Source organism: Martes martes (genome assembly GCF_963455335.1).
Source record: "Martes martes genome assembly, chromosome: 11".
Lineage (NCBI taxonomy): Eukaryota > Metazoa > Chordata > Mammalia > Carnivora > Mustelidae > Martes > Martes martes.
Genome location: NC_137899.1, coordinates 24,832,533 through 24,849,045, shown reverse-complemented (window position 1 = coordinate 24,849,045; position 16,513 = coordinate 24,832,533). Strand labels below are relative to the sequence as shown.

The 16,513-nt window shown below is 34.9% G+C and overlaps 2 protein-coding genes across 4 annotated transcripts in view; one reads left to right on the top strand and one right to left on the bottom strand.

Annotated features, from left to right (window-relative positions):
* The window catches only part of TMEM60 (transmembrane protein 60), a 46,977-nt gene extending 32,697 nt beyond the window's left edge, over nt 1-14,280 (top strand). The window contains exons 3-4 of one of the 2 annotated variants that reach the window (XR_013967666.1): nt 5,144-5,277; nt 13,509-14,280. The gene's annotated coding sequence lies outside the window, so the exon portion shown is untranslated. The remainder of the gene's footprint in view (nt 1-5,143; nt 5,278-13,508) is intronic. The other variant, XR_013967665.1, reaches the window with a different exon arrangement.
* Nucleotides 1-16,513, bottom strand: part of RSBN1L (round spermatid basic protein 1 like) — a 68,522-nt gene that overhangs the window by 18,106 nt on the left and 33,903 nt on the right. Inside the window, exons 2-3 of one of the 2 annotated variants that reach the window (XM_080818882.1) lie at nt 9,078-9,194; nt 151-794 (exon numbers count right to left, since the gene is read on the bottom strand). In XM_080818882.1, the coding sequence (XP_080675008.1) occupies nt 151-794; nt 9,078-9,194 (761 nt within the window). The remainder of the gene's footprint in view (nt 1-150; nt 795-9,077; nt 9,195-16,513) is intronic. The other variant, XM_080818883.1, reaches the window with a different exon arrangement.

The following is a 16,513-nucleotide window of genomic DNA, read 5'->3' as shown; positions in this document are numbered from 1 at the left end:
TCACATCAAGAAGGTAATTTATTCTTAATAATCCCAAGAGTTGTCATTACATCCTTACCTTTTTATTTCAAACCTGTAGCAAAATAAAAAACTGAAACTTGTCTTAAACATGTAAAAGTTTAAAACAAAACAAAACTAAAAACCTCTTACCTGAGCATGAAAATTGGACATAGTCGTCGTTTCTATATCCTTCTTTCCTAATATCTCCATTTTCACTGGTGAATTGGGAAAATTAAATGAAAAGTAGTCTAAAAAGTCAGGTAAATAAGTAGCTGCCCCATGAACAATACCCATTACATAGAAAGCTGCAGAGTTTTCATTTTCACTGAACACTAGATCCACAAACTCTTCTGCAAACCTCTTCATCTCCACAGGAGACAGGTGGGAGAGTTCATTACTGTAGGCATGGATAACGCTTGCACCTCCATTAGGCTGGTGCTCAATATGAATGAGCTGTTTGAACTCCAAAGTGTCCAACCTTTTGAGGTTATTCTGAACCCGTGGCTCCTTTAATGAGACAAATGGAAACTCACTATTCTCAGGAATTTTGGACTCATAGTTCTTGAAATCCAAACTCTTTCCACTGTAATCCTTTATATTATCATTTAGGATGCCTTTGGCTTCTTGATCTTCAACATCAGATAGCAATCCTGAGCAGATGGTTTGAATAGATTTGCTGTACATTTTTGGACGCTTCCGTTTTTCATTCTCTTTGTGTTTCTTTTTCTTTTTCTTCTTTACTTTTTTAATTTGTAAGTCTTCGGCATTTGTTTTTGGTTTCTCCTTCCCACCTGCTGGAAAAAATTTCTTTAAAGACTCCATATTTTAGTTACTTAAAAAATCATGCTTAAGAAACTGTCTTACAATAAATAAGCAGTTACTCAGATTTAGGTTTATATTTAGAACTTGTTTCCCAAAGTACTGATAATCATAATTTAGTCTCTCTCCCTTTCTACACACACACACACACACACACACACACACACACACACAAACGAACACGAAGGCCTAGGACAAACTTATACCTATAGTGTGCAGTATTATTCTGACATGTAGCAGATTCTCAGTCAGTGTTTACTGAAGTAATAAATGGAAGTTTTAGAAAGCATTATCTTCAAATTTAAACGCAGAAAATAAAAAATGGGAAGGTGAACAGAGGTCAATATGGATAACAACCTCCAGATGTTTCCCACTGATATATAGCATCATTTTTACTCATCTAAGTTCTTCAAAATTACATGTGTCAAGACTTGTAAATCATAAAGGGAGAATACTACTTGCATAGTATAAAAGCAACAAATGCAGCAATTCCTTAGCTTTTTACTGTATTTCCTCCTTAGTAAATTACGCTCACATCTAAAATGGGCTATTGTAGAGGTCCACTGGAGTCTGCAAAGCTCCTGATGAAAACCCAGTAAGGCACCATAAAGAAGATGACAGAATTAGAACAATTTCTCATGTCCTAGGCATAAATGATACCATGTACTAGTAAAGAGATGAATATAAAAGTAAAAGATTTGGGGCATTATAAGCATATATATATATATATGTATATATATATATTTTAAAGATTTTATTTGTTTATTTGAGACAGAGAATGAGAGAGAGAGCATGAGAGGGGAGAGGTCAGAGGGAGAAGCAGACTCCCCGCTGAGCAGGGAGCCTAATGTGGGACTTGATCCCAGGACTCCAGGATCATGACCTGAGCTGAAGGCAGTTGCTTAACCAACTGAGCCACCCAGGCGTCCATAAGCTTATATATTAATAAGCTTCTGTAACTGAAGTCAAGTAGACTCTGTACCCAGAAATTTAGAACTCCAAAAAATAAAAGAATAATCCATGGAGTCTATATAGCTACAAATAAACATGTAACATTATCACGATATATTTCTGTACAGTAAGAAAAAAGGAGAAAGTAAACATCTTCACAAGAAAATATTATGCTTCCTAAGATAATATGAGAAAGCCAATAAGGTAAGAGTTAAGAAAAGAAGGCATTCAGCATTTCTACCTGTTATTTCACTTTTACAGACAACCCTGTTATGAATTAAATCTTCCCAATCTCCTTAACTAAATTTTTTCTATATTCACATGTCTTTTACTCATGTCTCCACTGAGTGAGACATCCTGCCTACTGTTCAAAATAAGTCCGTCCCACCAATTCCAAAAACCCTTACAAAAATGGTTCCCTCTCCTCTTTTGACAAAACTTTTCATAAAGAACCATCTATGCCAAGTGCCTTCCATTTATTACCTTATCATTCTTATCCCTTAAATTCTAGGTCTGCATCCAGTCTACTCAAATTTACTTTCCCAGAATGTTCAAATGTCAAATCCAGTGATAATTCTTTCAGTCACTCCTCCTGATCTCTCCAAGGTTTAACAATAATCCAGTTCATCCTTGATTTTTTAACTTCCTTATTACTTTTTGGTCTAACAGCTTCATGACCAGCATCCTGAATGCTGAAGCCTTATCAATCTTTCTATAAATTTTATATATTCTTTGATCATACTCATCCATTGAGTAAACTTCTTTCAAGGGTTCTCTATACTTAGCAAATAAAATATAACCACCCCAGGATGGAATCCCAAGACAATACTCTCAAGCACTTCATTCACTGCTCAATCTGCACTACTTACAATTTCTTATAAAACACTTAGTCCTTCCTGCCTTATCTTTCTACTACTTGCAAAGGCACTTCCTCTCCCTAAAACACGCTTGTCATGAACTCTTTCTTACCCATTCCTTAGAAATAACTCATATCATTTCCTTCATTTTCCTTTCCCTCAATTCTCTAGTAGGAACTGGAATCACTTTATTCTAAATTCATATAAAGTCATTTTTTTTTTCACTCAGAGGATACCTCTGTATCAGATGTCCTTCCACATACTGTATGAGTGAAACAAGTAATTTTTATAGGAATTCAGAGTGAAGTGATACTTTTCCCCGTCACGGTAATCATCACGGCATTTAATACATCGTTACAGATAAATATTTAATGAAGCCATGAATGAAAAGCTTTCTCTCACCAACAAGCTAACTGAGGTTTATTGGAATTTTTCCTTGTCTCCCTTTCAGCCAAAGCTTTCCACAATATAAATGCCACTAAATCCTAATCTTGGAAACAATAAACATAAAAATGCTCTCAAGCTGGGGCACCTGGATGGCTCCAGCTGTTGAGTATCAGACTCTTAGTTTCAGCTTAGGTTGTGGTCTCAAGTTGATGAGATCAAGCCCTGCAATGGGCTCCAAGCTCAAGCTTGTACGCACACACAAACTCTCTCTCTAATAAATAAATATTAAAAAACAAAAAAATTCTCAGGGCGCCTGGGTGGCTCAGTGGGGTAAAGCCTCTGCCTTCAGCTCGGGTCATGATCTCAAGGTCCTGGGACCAAGCCCTGCATCTGGCTCTCTGCTCAGCAGGGAGCCTACTTCCTCCCTCTCTCTCTGCCTGCCTCTTTGCCTACTTGTGATCGCTGTTTGTCATATAAATAAATAAAATATTTAATAAAAAAATAAATAAATAAGAAAATTATCTCAACTTGATGGCAATTCTAAAAGGGAGAAGTTTAATGTGAACAGTAAATCATCACTTTCTAAAAATTCATAAATATGCCATGAAGACTAATTTGGTATAATCATGAAAAGCAAAACTAAAAACCTTTCAATTTTATTGATTACACAGATTTGTAAAGTCACAAAATTCTCTGACGAGTCTGCTTAGATTTGACAGAGAGAGAGTGATTACAAGTAGGCAGAGAGGCAGGCAGAGAGAGAGGGGAAAGCAGGCTCCCTTCCAAAAAGAGAGCCTGATGCGGGGCTTGATCCTAGGACCCCAAGATCATGACGCAAACTGAAGGCAGAGGCTTAACCCACTGAGCCACCCAGGCGCCCCAGAAGTAAGTAAATATATTGACAAATTCATACTTGCTACCTAGGATGAACTATCCAAACATTACACTCAGGTTAATATCTTAAGAACAAAATCAGTAATAACAAATTTAAAATAGGGAGGTAATCAGAATAAAAGACAAAAGACGTTTTATATGTAAACAAAATCTAAATGTGTCAAGGAAAAAAGACAGCAATGAATTAAAAAAACAGAACTTAAAGGTTAAAAGGCCTAAATCTAATAACTAAATTGAAAATACATGTAAAATGGGGAGCCTCGGTGGCTCAGTCGGTTAAGCGACTGCCTTCGGCTCGGGTCATGATCCCAGGGTCCTGGGATGGAGCCCCATACTGGGCTCCCTGCTCAGTGGAGAGCCTGCTTCTCCCACTCCCTCTGCCTGCCCTTCTGCCTCCTTGTGCTCTCTAATTCAATCTCTCTGTCAAATAAATAAATAAAACCTTAAAAAGAAAAAAAAATACATGTAAAATTACACATTAAGTGGACTGCCAAAATAAACAGAATTTCATTTGAATGAGAATATAAGCTCAACATCCTATTACTTTTATGACTAACACATGTTTAAAAAGTAAAATAGAAAATATCCAGTCATAAGGATATATGTTACTTTGAAATGAAATAGGTACAACAGCCTACCTATTTTCTAGTCAGGAGAAGGGATGAAAATAGCAATAGTATTAAACAGTCAAATGAAAAAATGCAAAATAGTAAAAAATCAGTTCAGAGAGTCTCATATTGAGCCTTAAGGAATTAAATTCCCAAGACAAGCTACTCTGTAATTAAATACTAAACTAAGCACAGGATGCAGAAGAAAGTTAATGTAACATGCCTGAGACTGCTAATCTTAGAAAGGCCTGCTTGCAAGGTTGGCCCCTGGCTGGCATCTGAGAAACTTGTTCTTTGGGAATGTTCCCACAATTCCCTGTTAAGAATGGCTCACTATACCTCAACTTTGTGTAAGCAGTATGTATTATATTGAACACATTTTCCTTCTGAGAGCCTGGAATTTTTATACATGCTGGACAGAAGATGCCTATGTAATCAACCTTCAGTAGAAATCTTGGGTATCAAGTCTCTAACGAGCTTCCTGGCAGACAACATTTCACATGTGTTGTCACAATTCAGTACTCGAAAAATTAATTGTACCTTGTGTGATTCCACTTGGATAGTACTTTTGGAAGCTTGTGCCTAGTTTCCTCCAGACATCCCCCCGTGTGCCTTTTCTCTCTACAGATTTTACTTTATATCCTCCACTACAGTAATTCATAGCCATGAGGACATCTCATCTACATGCTGAGTCCTATGAGTCATCTTAGCAAATCACCAAACCTGTGGGTAGTCTCCAGGACCTGATCTGATGGACACAGGTAAAATATACTCTTTACATTTAAACCAAACCGAGACAGTAGCATTCACTAGACAGATTTTTTAAGTTTTATATAATCTGTCATTCATTTCCTGTCTTAGAATGACATATGAAATGCAGTAGATATATAGTGACAAAATTTTAAAATACTTTAAGGAAAAACAAAAATAAAACACTTTAAGGAAATTAGATAATTTTGAATATCAAAGTTCTTCTCTTACACTAAAAAGTTTTTTGTTTTGTTTTTTTTTAAGATTTTATTTATTCATTTGACACAGAGAGAGACAGCGAAACAGGGAACACAAGGAGAAGGAGTGGGAGAAACAGGCTTCCCGCTGAACAGGGAGCTAGATGCAGGGAGTTGATCCCAGGACTCTAGGATCATGACCTGTGCTGAAGGCAGATGCTTAATAACTGAGACACCCAGGTGACCCTAAAAAGTATTTAAAGTACACCTTTCTCTATATCTTGTAATTCTTCAAATCAGAGCATATCTTGTTAAAAGGATCCTAATAACCACCTGTAAAGGAAAGATGGGTTCTCAGTAATTTGGACCCTCAAAAAGTATAAAGGTATGAGGTTGATAGGGGATCCTTCCTCCACAGATCCATGGATCTATGCACACAGTGGACCCCAGACAAATACACATACACATACACACAGCATCACAGACACATAAATACAAAGAGAGGCAAAGAGAGATTCAGCTACAGAGAAAGGCACACACACATAGCTAGAGAAAAAGAGCCCCTCTTTTTCACACACACAGAAACAGAAACAAAAACAGTATATGTTGTTAATGGCTAATTATACAAAAAAAAAATAAAATCACAAATTTACTGGCATTTATTTCCACCACCAGCCTTAGTATACGTTTAGTGTTAACAGTAAAAATAAAGGCTGTCCAGAAAAACTGGTTCTGATTTCATATCTAATATAAGAACTAATATTTATATATAACTCCATTATCATACATAGAAAAAAAAGTAGTAATTAGCTTAGCTATTTTCAACCTCTGGTCTTTCGGGAATGACTTTGTTTTTTTTTGCACAGTAATTATTTTCATTCTTCCTAACAAGAATTACCTACCTGTGACCTTTGGTATACTACCAATAATCTTGGATATTGGCTTCTTTCAACCCTCATGCCCGCTACTCACCAGCAAGCTTCTGTGATAATACTATAATGATAAAACTTACCCTCAAAAATACTATAATCATAACATCTCTGTTCTTACAACTTTTCACAACATAAAAATGGCTAGAAGGTATAAGTATGCTCAGAAAAAGTAGTTGGCAGACATTAACTATAAAAGGATGAGCTGAATAAGCTTATGTGTCAAATACATTTGTTCCTTTAAACTATTCCTCATAAAGCAAGTAATCCTATTTCATCAGTGAAAAACATTTATAGGATTTCTGCATTAATAAAAACTTTCTGGGGAGCCTGAGTGGCTCAGTCAGTTAAACAGCTGCCTTTAGCTCAAGTCATGATCCCAGGGTCCTGGGATCCAGCCCCGCATTGGGCTCCTTGCTCAGTAGGGGTATGCTTCTCCCTCTCCCTCTGTGCTCTCTCTGTCTCTCTCTCAGATAAATAAATAACCTTTTTGGCGTGTATATAATTATGTACATATCTCTGGTCATACTCAGTTTGATGCAGTTTTTGATGAAAACCTGAAGGAAATGAGACTGGTGTAAAGTAAGAATTAGCATCTATTTTAGATGCTCAAGTGCTGTCATCAAACAATCAATGCCTGAGTAGCCACAGCTTGCAACATTAGCATTATCTCAGAAGGAGAAAATTATAAAGACAAAATAAGGGTTGAAAGCCATGAAGGAAAAAGGGGCACATAGTAGTAACCGCACACCACCCCTACCATATTGATTCTGTTATTGTCGCATGAGACCAATAATAAAGAAGGCCCTTCCCTGTTCATAAACTAGCAGAGCTAATTGTTTTTACTGGATAATAATAATAGCTAACACTTACTGGCTGCTTACAATGGGACAGGCACTATTTTCCAAACGAAACGTGTTTTATTAATTTAATTATCTTTATCTTACCCAGGCAGGAGATAATTTTGTGTTGTTTTGCAATCACAGGAGTTAATCTTTCATACATGTTTACAAAAAAAAATTCATATCCACTTATTGAATTATCTGTGGGCCAAACACATTACTTAGAACTTCCACCATACTTTACACCTCTTTTAATCTTCACAACGCTGTAAAGCAGTAATTAAATTATTATTTACCTCTGTTTTACAGTAAATTCATCTTCCCCTGGTCATCTTAGAGGTCACTAATTCATTTCCAAAACTACCTCATTTTCTTCCCTTTATCATCACTGGGTTTTCAGTTTAGCTCAAAGTATCTCCTACATTCTTCATCTACTTCGAAGTCAAGGTTACTATTGCTATTACTAAAAAATCTCCATTTTCTGAGGCTATTTTAAATTTTATTTGTATATGTAATCTCTAGATTCACATATTTCACATAAATGGTATGTAAGGAATCCAACATTCAACCGAGCAACAAGAATTTTCATCACTGTACATTCCACTGGATAAGAAAATAACTATCTGACTAAACCAGTAAAAAATGACTATTTGACTAAACCAACAGGGTAAAGTTAAGTAAACACTTCAAGCATGAATCATTAGCTGCTGTACAAAACTAGGGTGGTTAGATTTGATTCCTGCCTCAAAGTCTTACAATCTCATTATACAATATAACAAAAACACACTGTCAAAAGAAATAGAATAAAAGGACCATGCACCTAACTAAGTAGCCATCAACTTAAGCTCTGACTACTTCCTCCAAGGTCAAAAGAATTTTATAAAGTATAAAGTTCTGACAAGTAGAAAACAGAGCTTAAATAAAGTGTGACCAAGAAACATGACAAAGAATGAAATGAAAATACAGAATCTAATATTGTTTCTTAAATAATATAAATTTTAACCAGTTATTTCATTACACATATGGGACTACAGCCTTTTTTTCTTAATGCAGAGATAATGGTTTATTAACACATAAATTCAGTGTCAAATTAATCAAAGTCATTGTGTTCTGATCTATAAATTTTCAACTTAATAGGGTCAGCTAATGAATTTGTTAGCTGTCTAGCAACCAAAGTGCCACTGACTCTTGTCTTGTTACCAGAGTGAATTTATAACTGTCCTTACTTGTATTTCTACCATACATATTCCCTGAAAAAGTTCAGATTTATTGATAGGATTTCTGTTATTATCCAGCCACCCCCCACCATGTATAAACAGCAACTGAAAACAAATGTAACAATAGAGAAAAAACAGCAAACAAAAAGAGGATGTTCTTTAAGCCTGCAAGAAACTCACAGTAAAACAGTATATCTTCTAATTCAGCTCAGAGTAAAACGTTCCCTCTGATACCAGACTATGATATGGTGATTACAGTCAAATATTTTTAAGCTCACTTCTTCTATCATCCCTACCATATTAAAACTGTTTTAGCCTTTTTAGATCTAAATATGGGTAAAGACTAGTAATGCAAACGCAGAATTAGATGACCTATATTTAAGGAACCTAATAGTTTAATAAAGCCTAACCTTTTCTGCTTTTTCCTAACTCACTAATTAAATATACTAAAGACATTACTACACAGATTAGAACACCCCACTATTAAAAACCTTTCCATATTCTTACAATTAAAGTTTACTATCAGCAAAATTCAGTGACAAACATTTCTTATTTGAATCACTAAGCCAGTAAGTAAACTGAGGAATATAATATAGTACAACTAAAATCACTGAATATAAACTTACTTTTCAGCAAAATTTTTACTTCTCCATTTTCTTTCTTGATCTCGTTCATTACTTTATGCTTTTTCTTCTCTCTCTCTTTTTCCTTATCTCGCTCTTTAATTTTGTCTTTGATTTTATCTGAAAGACAAAACAAAGGAAATACTTAAAACTACTTTATAATTTTTTCCCCAAGAACTACAGTGCAATTTCTAGAATACACCATGAAAAATCAAAATGAAAAACAAACATGCCTTTTGTTCTACCTCTCAGGTCTGGGAAAAGATTTCCAAATTTCCTGTCATGTATTAACATAAAACATATATACATCATAAACTATCAAAATTTATCATTATACATTTCATTATTGAGATTATTCTTTAATTCATGTCAACCACAATATTAAACTAACTTCAAGTCACGTAAAATAACTAACTTCAATCAAGACAGTAAACTACAATGGATAAAATGCTAGCTTTGAAATTGGCCATTATCTGGATTAATACCCTAACAATGGAAAAATTACTCAATGGCAGTGTCTTAACCTATAAAATGGTAGTCGTTATCTTTCTCACAGGTTACCATTAGGATTAAATGAAAAAATATATAAAATGACTACCCAGAGCCTGGTAAACGTAAGACTAGATGTTAGTTCCCTATCCTTACTCCTTTTAAAAAGGATCTGACTTATCTGGCTAGCCAGTGATAGGACACTGAGTGTGGTACATAAACAATGAATCTTGGAACACTGAAAAATTTTAATAAATAAATAAATAAATAAATACAGTAAAATAAAAGGCATAAGAACTCTAGGAATCACTGATTTGCATTCTAAAAATTTAAATTTGCGTTTATAAGATTATTTCATATCCAGTTCTTGTTCAATCAAGCTACTATGGACACAGCAAAACAGAAGATGTAGAGAATTTCAAAATAGTAATGTAGCCTTTGCCCTCAAAAAAAAAAAAGCAGGGCATCTGCTTCCTCCTCTCTCTCTCTCTCTGCCTGCCTCTCTGCCTACTTGTGATCTCTGTCTGTCAAATAAATAAATAAAAATCTTTAATAAAAAAGAAAAAAAAGCTTATAATTGATTACAAAGTCATGACTGAAGCACATAAAAACTATAAAATATCTTGTAATGTGACAGATTATATAGTGTATACACATACTGCAGAATTTATTAAAATCCTTCCTTTCTTTTTTTTTTTTTAAAGATTTTATTTATTTATTTGACAGACAGAGATCACAAGTAGGCAGAGAGGCAGGCAGAGAGAGAGGAGGAAGCAGGCTCCCTGCAGAGCAGAGAGGCTGATGCAGGGCTCTATCCCAGGACCCTGGGACCATGACCTGAGCTGAAGGCAGAGGCTTTAACCCACTGAGCCACCCAGGCGCCCCCTTACTTTCCTTTCTATAAATACTACCCAAATTCAAGTCCTATATCACCTCATGATTAGATTACCATCTAGATCAGTACTGCCCAGTAGAAATATAATGCTTATCAGATATGTGAATTTGAATTTTCTAGGAGTCGCATTGGAAACAAAACCCAACAGGTGACATTAAGTCTAATAATAAATTTTATTTAACCAATAGATCTAATAATTGTCATTTCAAAATGAAGCCAACACTAACAAATTATTAATGAGACATTTTACATTGTTTTTCACAATAAGACTTCAAAATCCAGTATATACTTTTAACAGTACATCTCAATTCAAAGTGTTCAAGAGTCACATGACACTAGTGGCTACTACACTGAACAAATCAGGTCTACACTACTTAAATAGATAATTCTCAAAAAATTAAGTCATGTACTTAATAAATATTTTAAAACTTATATTCATTAATAATAAAAAAATACAAATTCAAATAAGATACTTTACCTATCAAATTGACAAAGTGCTTTTTTAAAAGTGATAATACTCAACGCAGAAGAAAGGATAGTTGATGGCAGAGCAAACGAAAACAGGGACAACACTGATTTAACAAATATGCATTGCTAAGTATAAGCAAAGGGTTAGGGATATAGAAGTGAATAAACAGGAAGTCTGTTCATATATAACTTAAATTCTAGAAATAGATTAAACTGTTCTCATGCTTCAGACTAGTTTGCTATTCTTCCTTCTTGATGTCTAAAGTCCTTGAAATCCTGTCACAGGCTGTCATCCAGCCATAAAGTGTTACTCCAAATAGCTGGAGCTTAGACACATATATAAGTTAATATTTCCTAAGTAAACATACATTTTTTAAAAAACTATTTACATATCCTTTAAAAATCACAACTGAAGAAAACAGTTATCTATCTCCACATTTCTTTTCCCAATCATCCCTATTAACTTAATTAATTTTAAAGTGTTATTTCAGTAATTACTAACTTTTAAAGTTTATTAAGACATAATATATAGAAAAAAATGTAAGTATACAGCTCAATTTTTACAAAAATGAACAAACAGCACCTGGGCGCCTGGGTGGCTCAGTGGGTTAAAGCCTCTGCCTTCCACTCAGGTCATGATCCCAGGGTCCTGCAATCAGCCCCAATCAGCCCCGCATCAAGCTTGCATCTAGCCCACATCCGGCTCTCTGCTCAGCAGGGAGCCTGCTTCCGTCCCCCTCTCTTCCTGCCTCTCTGCCTACTTGTGATCTCTCTCTGTCAAATAAGTAAATAAAATCTTAAAAAAAAAAAAAAGTGAACAGCACCTCGGAACCCCTCTTGTCTTCCCTTCCAGTCTTTATGCAGCATCCCTAAGGGTAACTACAATCCTGACTTCTAACCACAAAGATTAAAATAACTGTGGAATTTTAATGGCATATATATAATTAATATATATTGATATATTGATATAATTGATATAAATATATCATATTGTATATTGTTATCACAATGTATATTATAATGTATAATGTATGTTATAATGTATATTATTATTAATATATAATTAATATATATTGATATATTGATATAATATAAATGTATCACAGTCACAAAACATATTTTTCAGAATAAAATTAAACTAGGTTCTCAGGAAAAAAAACTGTAATATGGTATTACCCAATTTTTAATAAACTTTGTTTATAAATATTTATAAATTATAGGCCTTATTTTTTAAAGATATTTATTTATTTATTTGAGAGAGAGAGAAAGAGAGAGCATGCATGCACATGTACGTTAGCAGGGGGAGGAGTAGGAGAGGGACAAGCAGACTCCACCCTGTTCACAGAGCCAGATGTGAAGTTCAATCTCAGGACCCTGAGATCATGACCTGAGTTGAAATCAAGAGTCAGACATTAACCGACTGAGTCACCCAGGGGCTCCCAGCCTTTATTTTTTGGAGCAGTTTTAGGTTCTCAGCAAAACTGAACAGAAAGTGCACACAGATTTTCCACACACAACTCCTGCACCTATACATCCTTATCCATCTAACCATGCTCCATCCATCCATCCATCCATCCTGCTCTGAGAGCAAGAGCATGGGTGGGAGGCAAAAGGAAAAGAAGAGAGAATCTTGAGCAGACTCCATGCTGAGCATGGGGCTGGATCCAATGACCCTGAGATCAGGATCTGAGCTGAAACCAAGAGTTGGCCACTTAACTGCTTAAACAACTGTGCCACCCAGGTGCCCCAATATATATCCCAATTTTTAAAAAATATAATTAATACACACACATTCAAAAATCGGACTGAAAGATAATAGCACAAATTATTAAAAGCCATTTTTTAAAGTAAATTCTATACCCAAGGTGTAGAATTATTGAAAGCCATTGTTTTTTAAAGCAAATTCTACACCCAAGGTGGGACTTGAATTCATGACCCCAAAATCAAAAGTCACAAGCTCTACTGACTGAGCCAGGCAGACACCCCTAAAAGCCATTATTTTTAAGTAGCAAAAAGTTTTAAAGTCTCTCCAAAAGGACCATATTAATTTCATAAAACAGGAAAAGGGGTCCTAGAATATGCCTTCTGGTATAATGCTATGTAAAGATAAACTGAAGACGTTAAGTCGTTATATGAAAAACATCCAGAAACAAAACAATGGCACTGCCAAGACAAGAAGAGTGACGGACAACATGACTATAGTTACCTCCCACCGCACACTCAAAACCTTCTAAGGAAAGAAAGCAAACAAGTCATCCTATATATTCATAGCAGAAAAGCATTTTTGTGGGATAACTGCTGTCCCAACCTACATACCTGTCTCAATCTTTCAAGCTACCTTTCACTCTTCCTAGAATTTTTGCTTCTTGTCAGGACATACCCTTTTTCAAAATCTAACTTCGCCTGCCTCCCCCTCTCTCTCTGCCTGCCTCTCTGCCTACTTGTGATCTCTCTCTCTCTCTCTCTTTGTCAAATAAATAAATAAAATCTTTAAAAAAAAAACTAATTTTAAGTGCCTCCATTAAATGTTTCATAATCATGTTACAGATAACATAAAGATGTTATGTGTTTATATGTTACAGGTAAACATGTTACAGCTATAACAAAGTGGAAAGCCTACAAGTTCAGAAGACCTAGGTCAAGTTCTGCAACCTTGATAACAAACTTTCAGATCTCCCATTTCAGCTGTAAAATGGAGTTTATATAAAGATTAAATAGGAAATATATACAAAAGCATACTGCAAAGATATAAGCCTTATATTATCTATGTCTAGCTCTCTATCCACAATGTTGGGCCATAATAAACATTTTTTGGTCATAACAATTCAAAACACCACTGTCTATAAAAATCTCAAATCTGCTGTCATTACATTATAATGCATTCATATTCATAAAAGGCACTTCTACGTCTTTTCACAAGGAAAACAGCTCCCTAGCCCCATGTTTACTGTAACATATTGTTCTTTAAAAAACTGTCATTCTTAAAAAATCATTTCTCTTCATGACCAAGAATGTGTATGGTTTTTATCCTTCATAGTCAAACCTAAGGTTTGCAAGGAATTTTAGCTAATTATTGGAATAAAAGTAAAAATCACTCTACCATAAGAACAAGAAAATACCTATTTTGAAAAGTCCAACTTAACACAAGGACTACAGGTTTTATTTTAAAAATAAAGGGGGGGGGATGCCTGCATGGTTCAGTCAGTTAAGTGTCTGCCTTATCATTATCCCAGGGTCCTGGGATTGAGCCCCACATGGGGCTCCCTGCTTAGCAGGGGAGTCTGCTTCTCCCTCTCCCTCCCTCGCTGCTCATGCTCTCTCTCTCTCACCCTCTAACAAATGAAATCTTTTTTTAAAAATTAAAAATGAAAATAAAAAATAAAAAAATAAAAAATAAAAATAAAAAGAGGCCCAGGGGACAGAGGAAAAACAGATACAAACAGATCCCTTATAGAGTTTGAACCTACAGAAGCAGAAGAAATATAAGAATGGAGGAAAGGAGAAGGAATAAATGACTAAGTCATTATGAAACCAGAACAAACTATAAATTACACATGTGGAAAAATACACATGTGCTAAAGATATACACTGTATGTATTAAGATATAAAAAATAAAACTGATTAAAATAACTTCAAATAAGATATAAAAGGGATTTTCAAACATATTCTATTTATTTAGCAATATATTTCTATTGAGCACTTACATGTGTTACAATCAACAATATCATTTGATTCCTATTGTTGGTAAAGCTATGCAAAATCGGTTCTTAAATAACAAATAATTGTTTTTATTTGGTTATAATAAAATTTACTAGTCTTCACCTGTATTAAAGTCATTATAATAATACAGAGATGAAAGCACACACACACAAATATTAGATGAATCACTTCAGTAAGGAGAAAGTCAAACTTATAAAAAGCATCGTTAGAGAATCCTTTTAAGAGATTTTTTTTAATTTTTAAATTTTTTTAGAGAGGGAGTAAGGGGGAGAAAAAGAGAGGGACACAGAGAAGAATGAGACTCTTAAGCAGGCTCCACGCCCAGCATGGAGACTGACTGGGGCTAGATCTCACAACCCTGAGATGATGACCTGAAATGAAATCAAGAAACAGACTTGCTGAACCAACTGAGCCACCCAGGCACCCCTTAAGAGACTCATAATACAACAAAAATCCATTTATCTGGAATCTTAAGAATTAATTCATAGTTTTAAATAACAGAAGACTGCCACTATTTTTTAATCGTTCTAATAACTTTCAAAAATGTATTATATACTTCCCTATTTAAAAAATCTAAGAAATATATTCTTTTCATTGTGACAAATATTTAAACTCATTATCATACTCATATTGATGAACACAAAAACAAAATTTACCTGTTTAAAACTAAAAAACAGTATTTGAGTATCATTTAATTTTTATTGTCTCAGCTATCATTAATCATTCCACGTATGAGAGGTGACAGCTTTAACTTCTGGCAGTCACCAACAAACAGGCTCATTCTCATCACTCTTTGCTACAAAATCAGACCAGGCCCATTAATACTATCCTGTATAATACAGTAGGCAGGTTCTACCTTGCCTTATTACAGCAAATTTCACACCGTATTCTTTCTGCTATAAATGTATCTTTCTCCTTATGAGCATTGTATCATATATGTTCTTTAAGTAGAGAAGGCGCTACTCAATAAATGTTTGTTTGATTCATGAAACAGGTCCTGTGACATAGTAAGAAATTATTGTGTTATTTTCTACAGTACATCATGACTTTCTTTCCTTTCACGTGCTCTACATTGATCTTTGTTAATTCTTCCTTCCTTTCCTTGTCATACCACAGCAAGGAAGTAAATTCTTAGTCCTTACAGCCTTCCAGGAGCAGTTCCTCAAATTTATATTTCCCTTTTCTAACTGCCCTGGTTGCTTTTAACAAAAAATCCTAAGATTTAATGAAACTACTCCTCCAAAAACATTAGGGATCCACGATTTTTCTGTGTGTAAAGTCTCAATAATAAAAACAAATAATTAAAACAAACAAAAACAAATAATTTTCCTTAAAAGACCATGGGGTAATTTCTTTTTTATATAAATCTCTTTTTATAGGAAAAATTCTTACAACATAGTATTTTTTTTTTAAAAGAAAAAAATAGAAAAAATAACACTGCAGGAGTGCCTAAGTGGCTCAGCTGGTTCAGCAACAGACTCTAGATTTTGGCTCAGGTCATAGTCTCAGAATCTTGAGAGGGAGCCCTGCCTTCTGCTCCGTGCCCAGCAGGAAGCCTGCTTGGGATTTTTCTCTTCCTCTCCCTCTGCCCCTTCCCCCACCCCCTGGGAGCATGGGCATTCACGTGCTCTTTTTCTCTCTAATAAATAAATGAAACTTAAAAAAAAAAATAGAAAAAGGTGCAAAGGACATAAAACAAATTCCAAAAACTGTTAATGTCAAATTAACATAAGAAAAAAGCTCAACCTGGAGCACCTGGCTGGCTCAGTTGCTTAAGCATCTGCCTTCAACTCAGGTCATTATCCCAAGAGTCCCAGCATCAAGCCCCCTCACCCCCCATCGGGCTTCCTGCTCAGTGGGGAGTCTG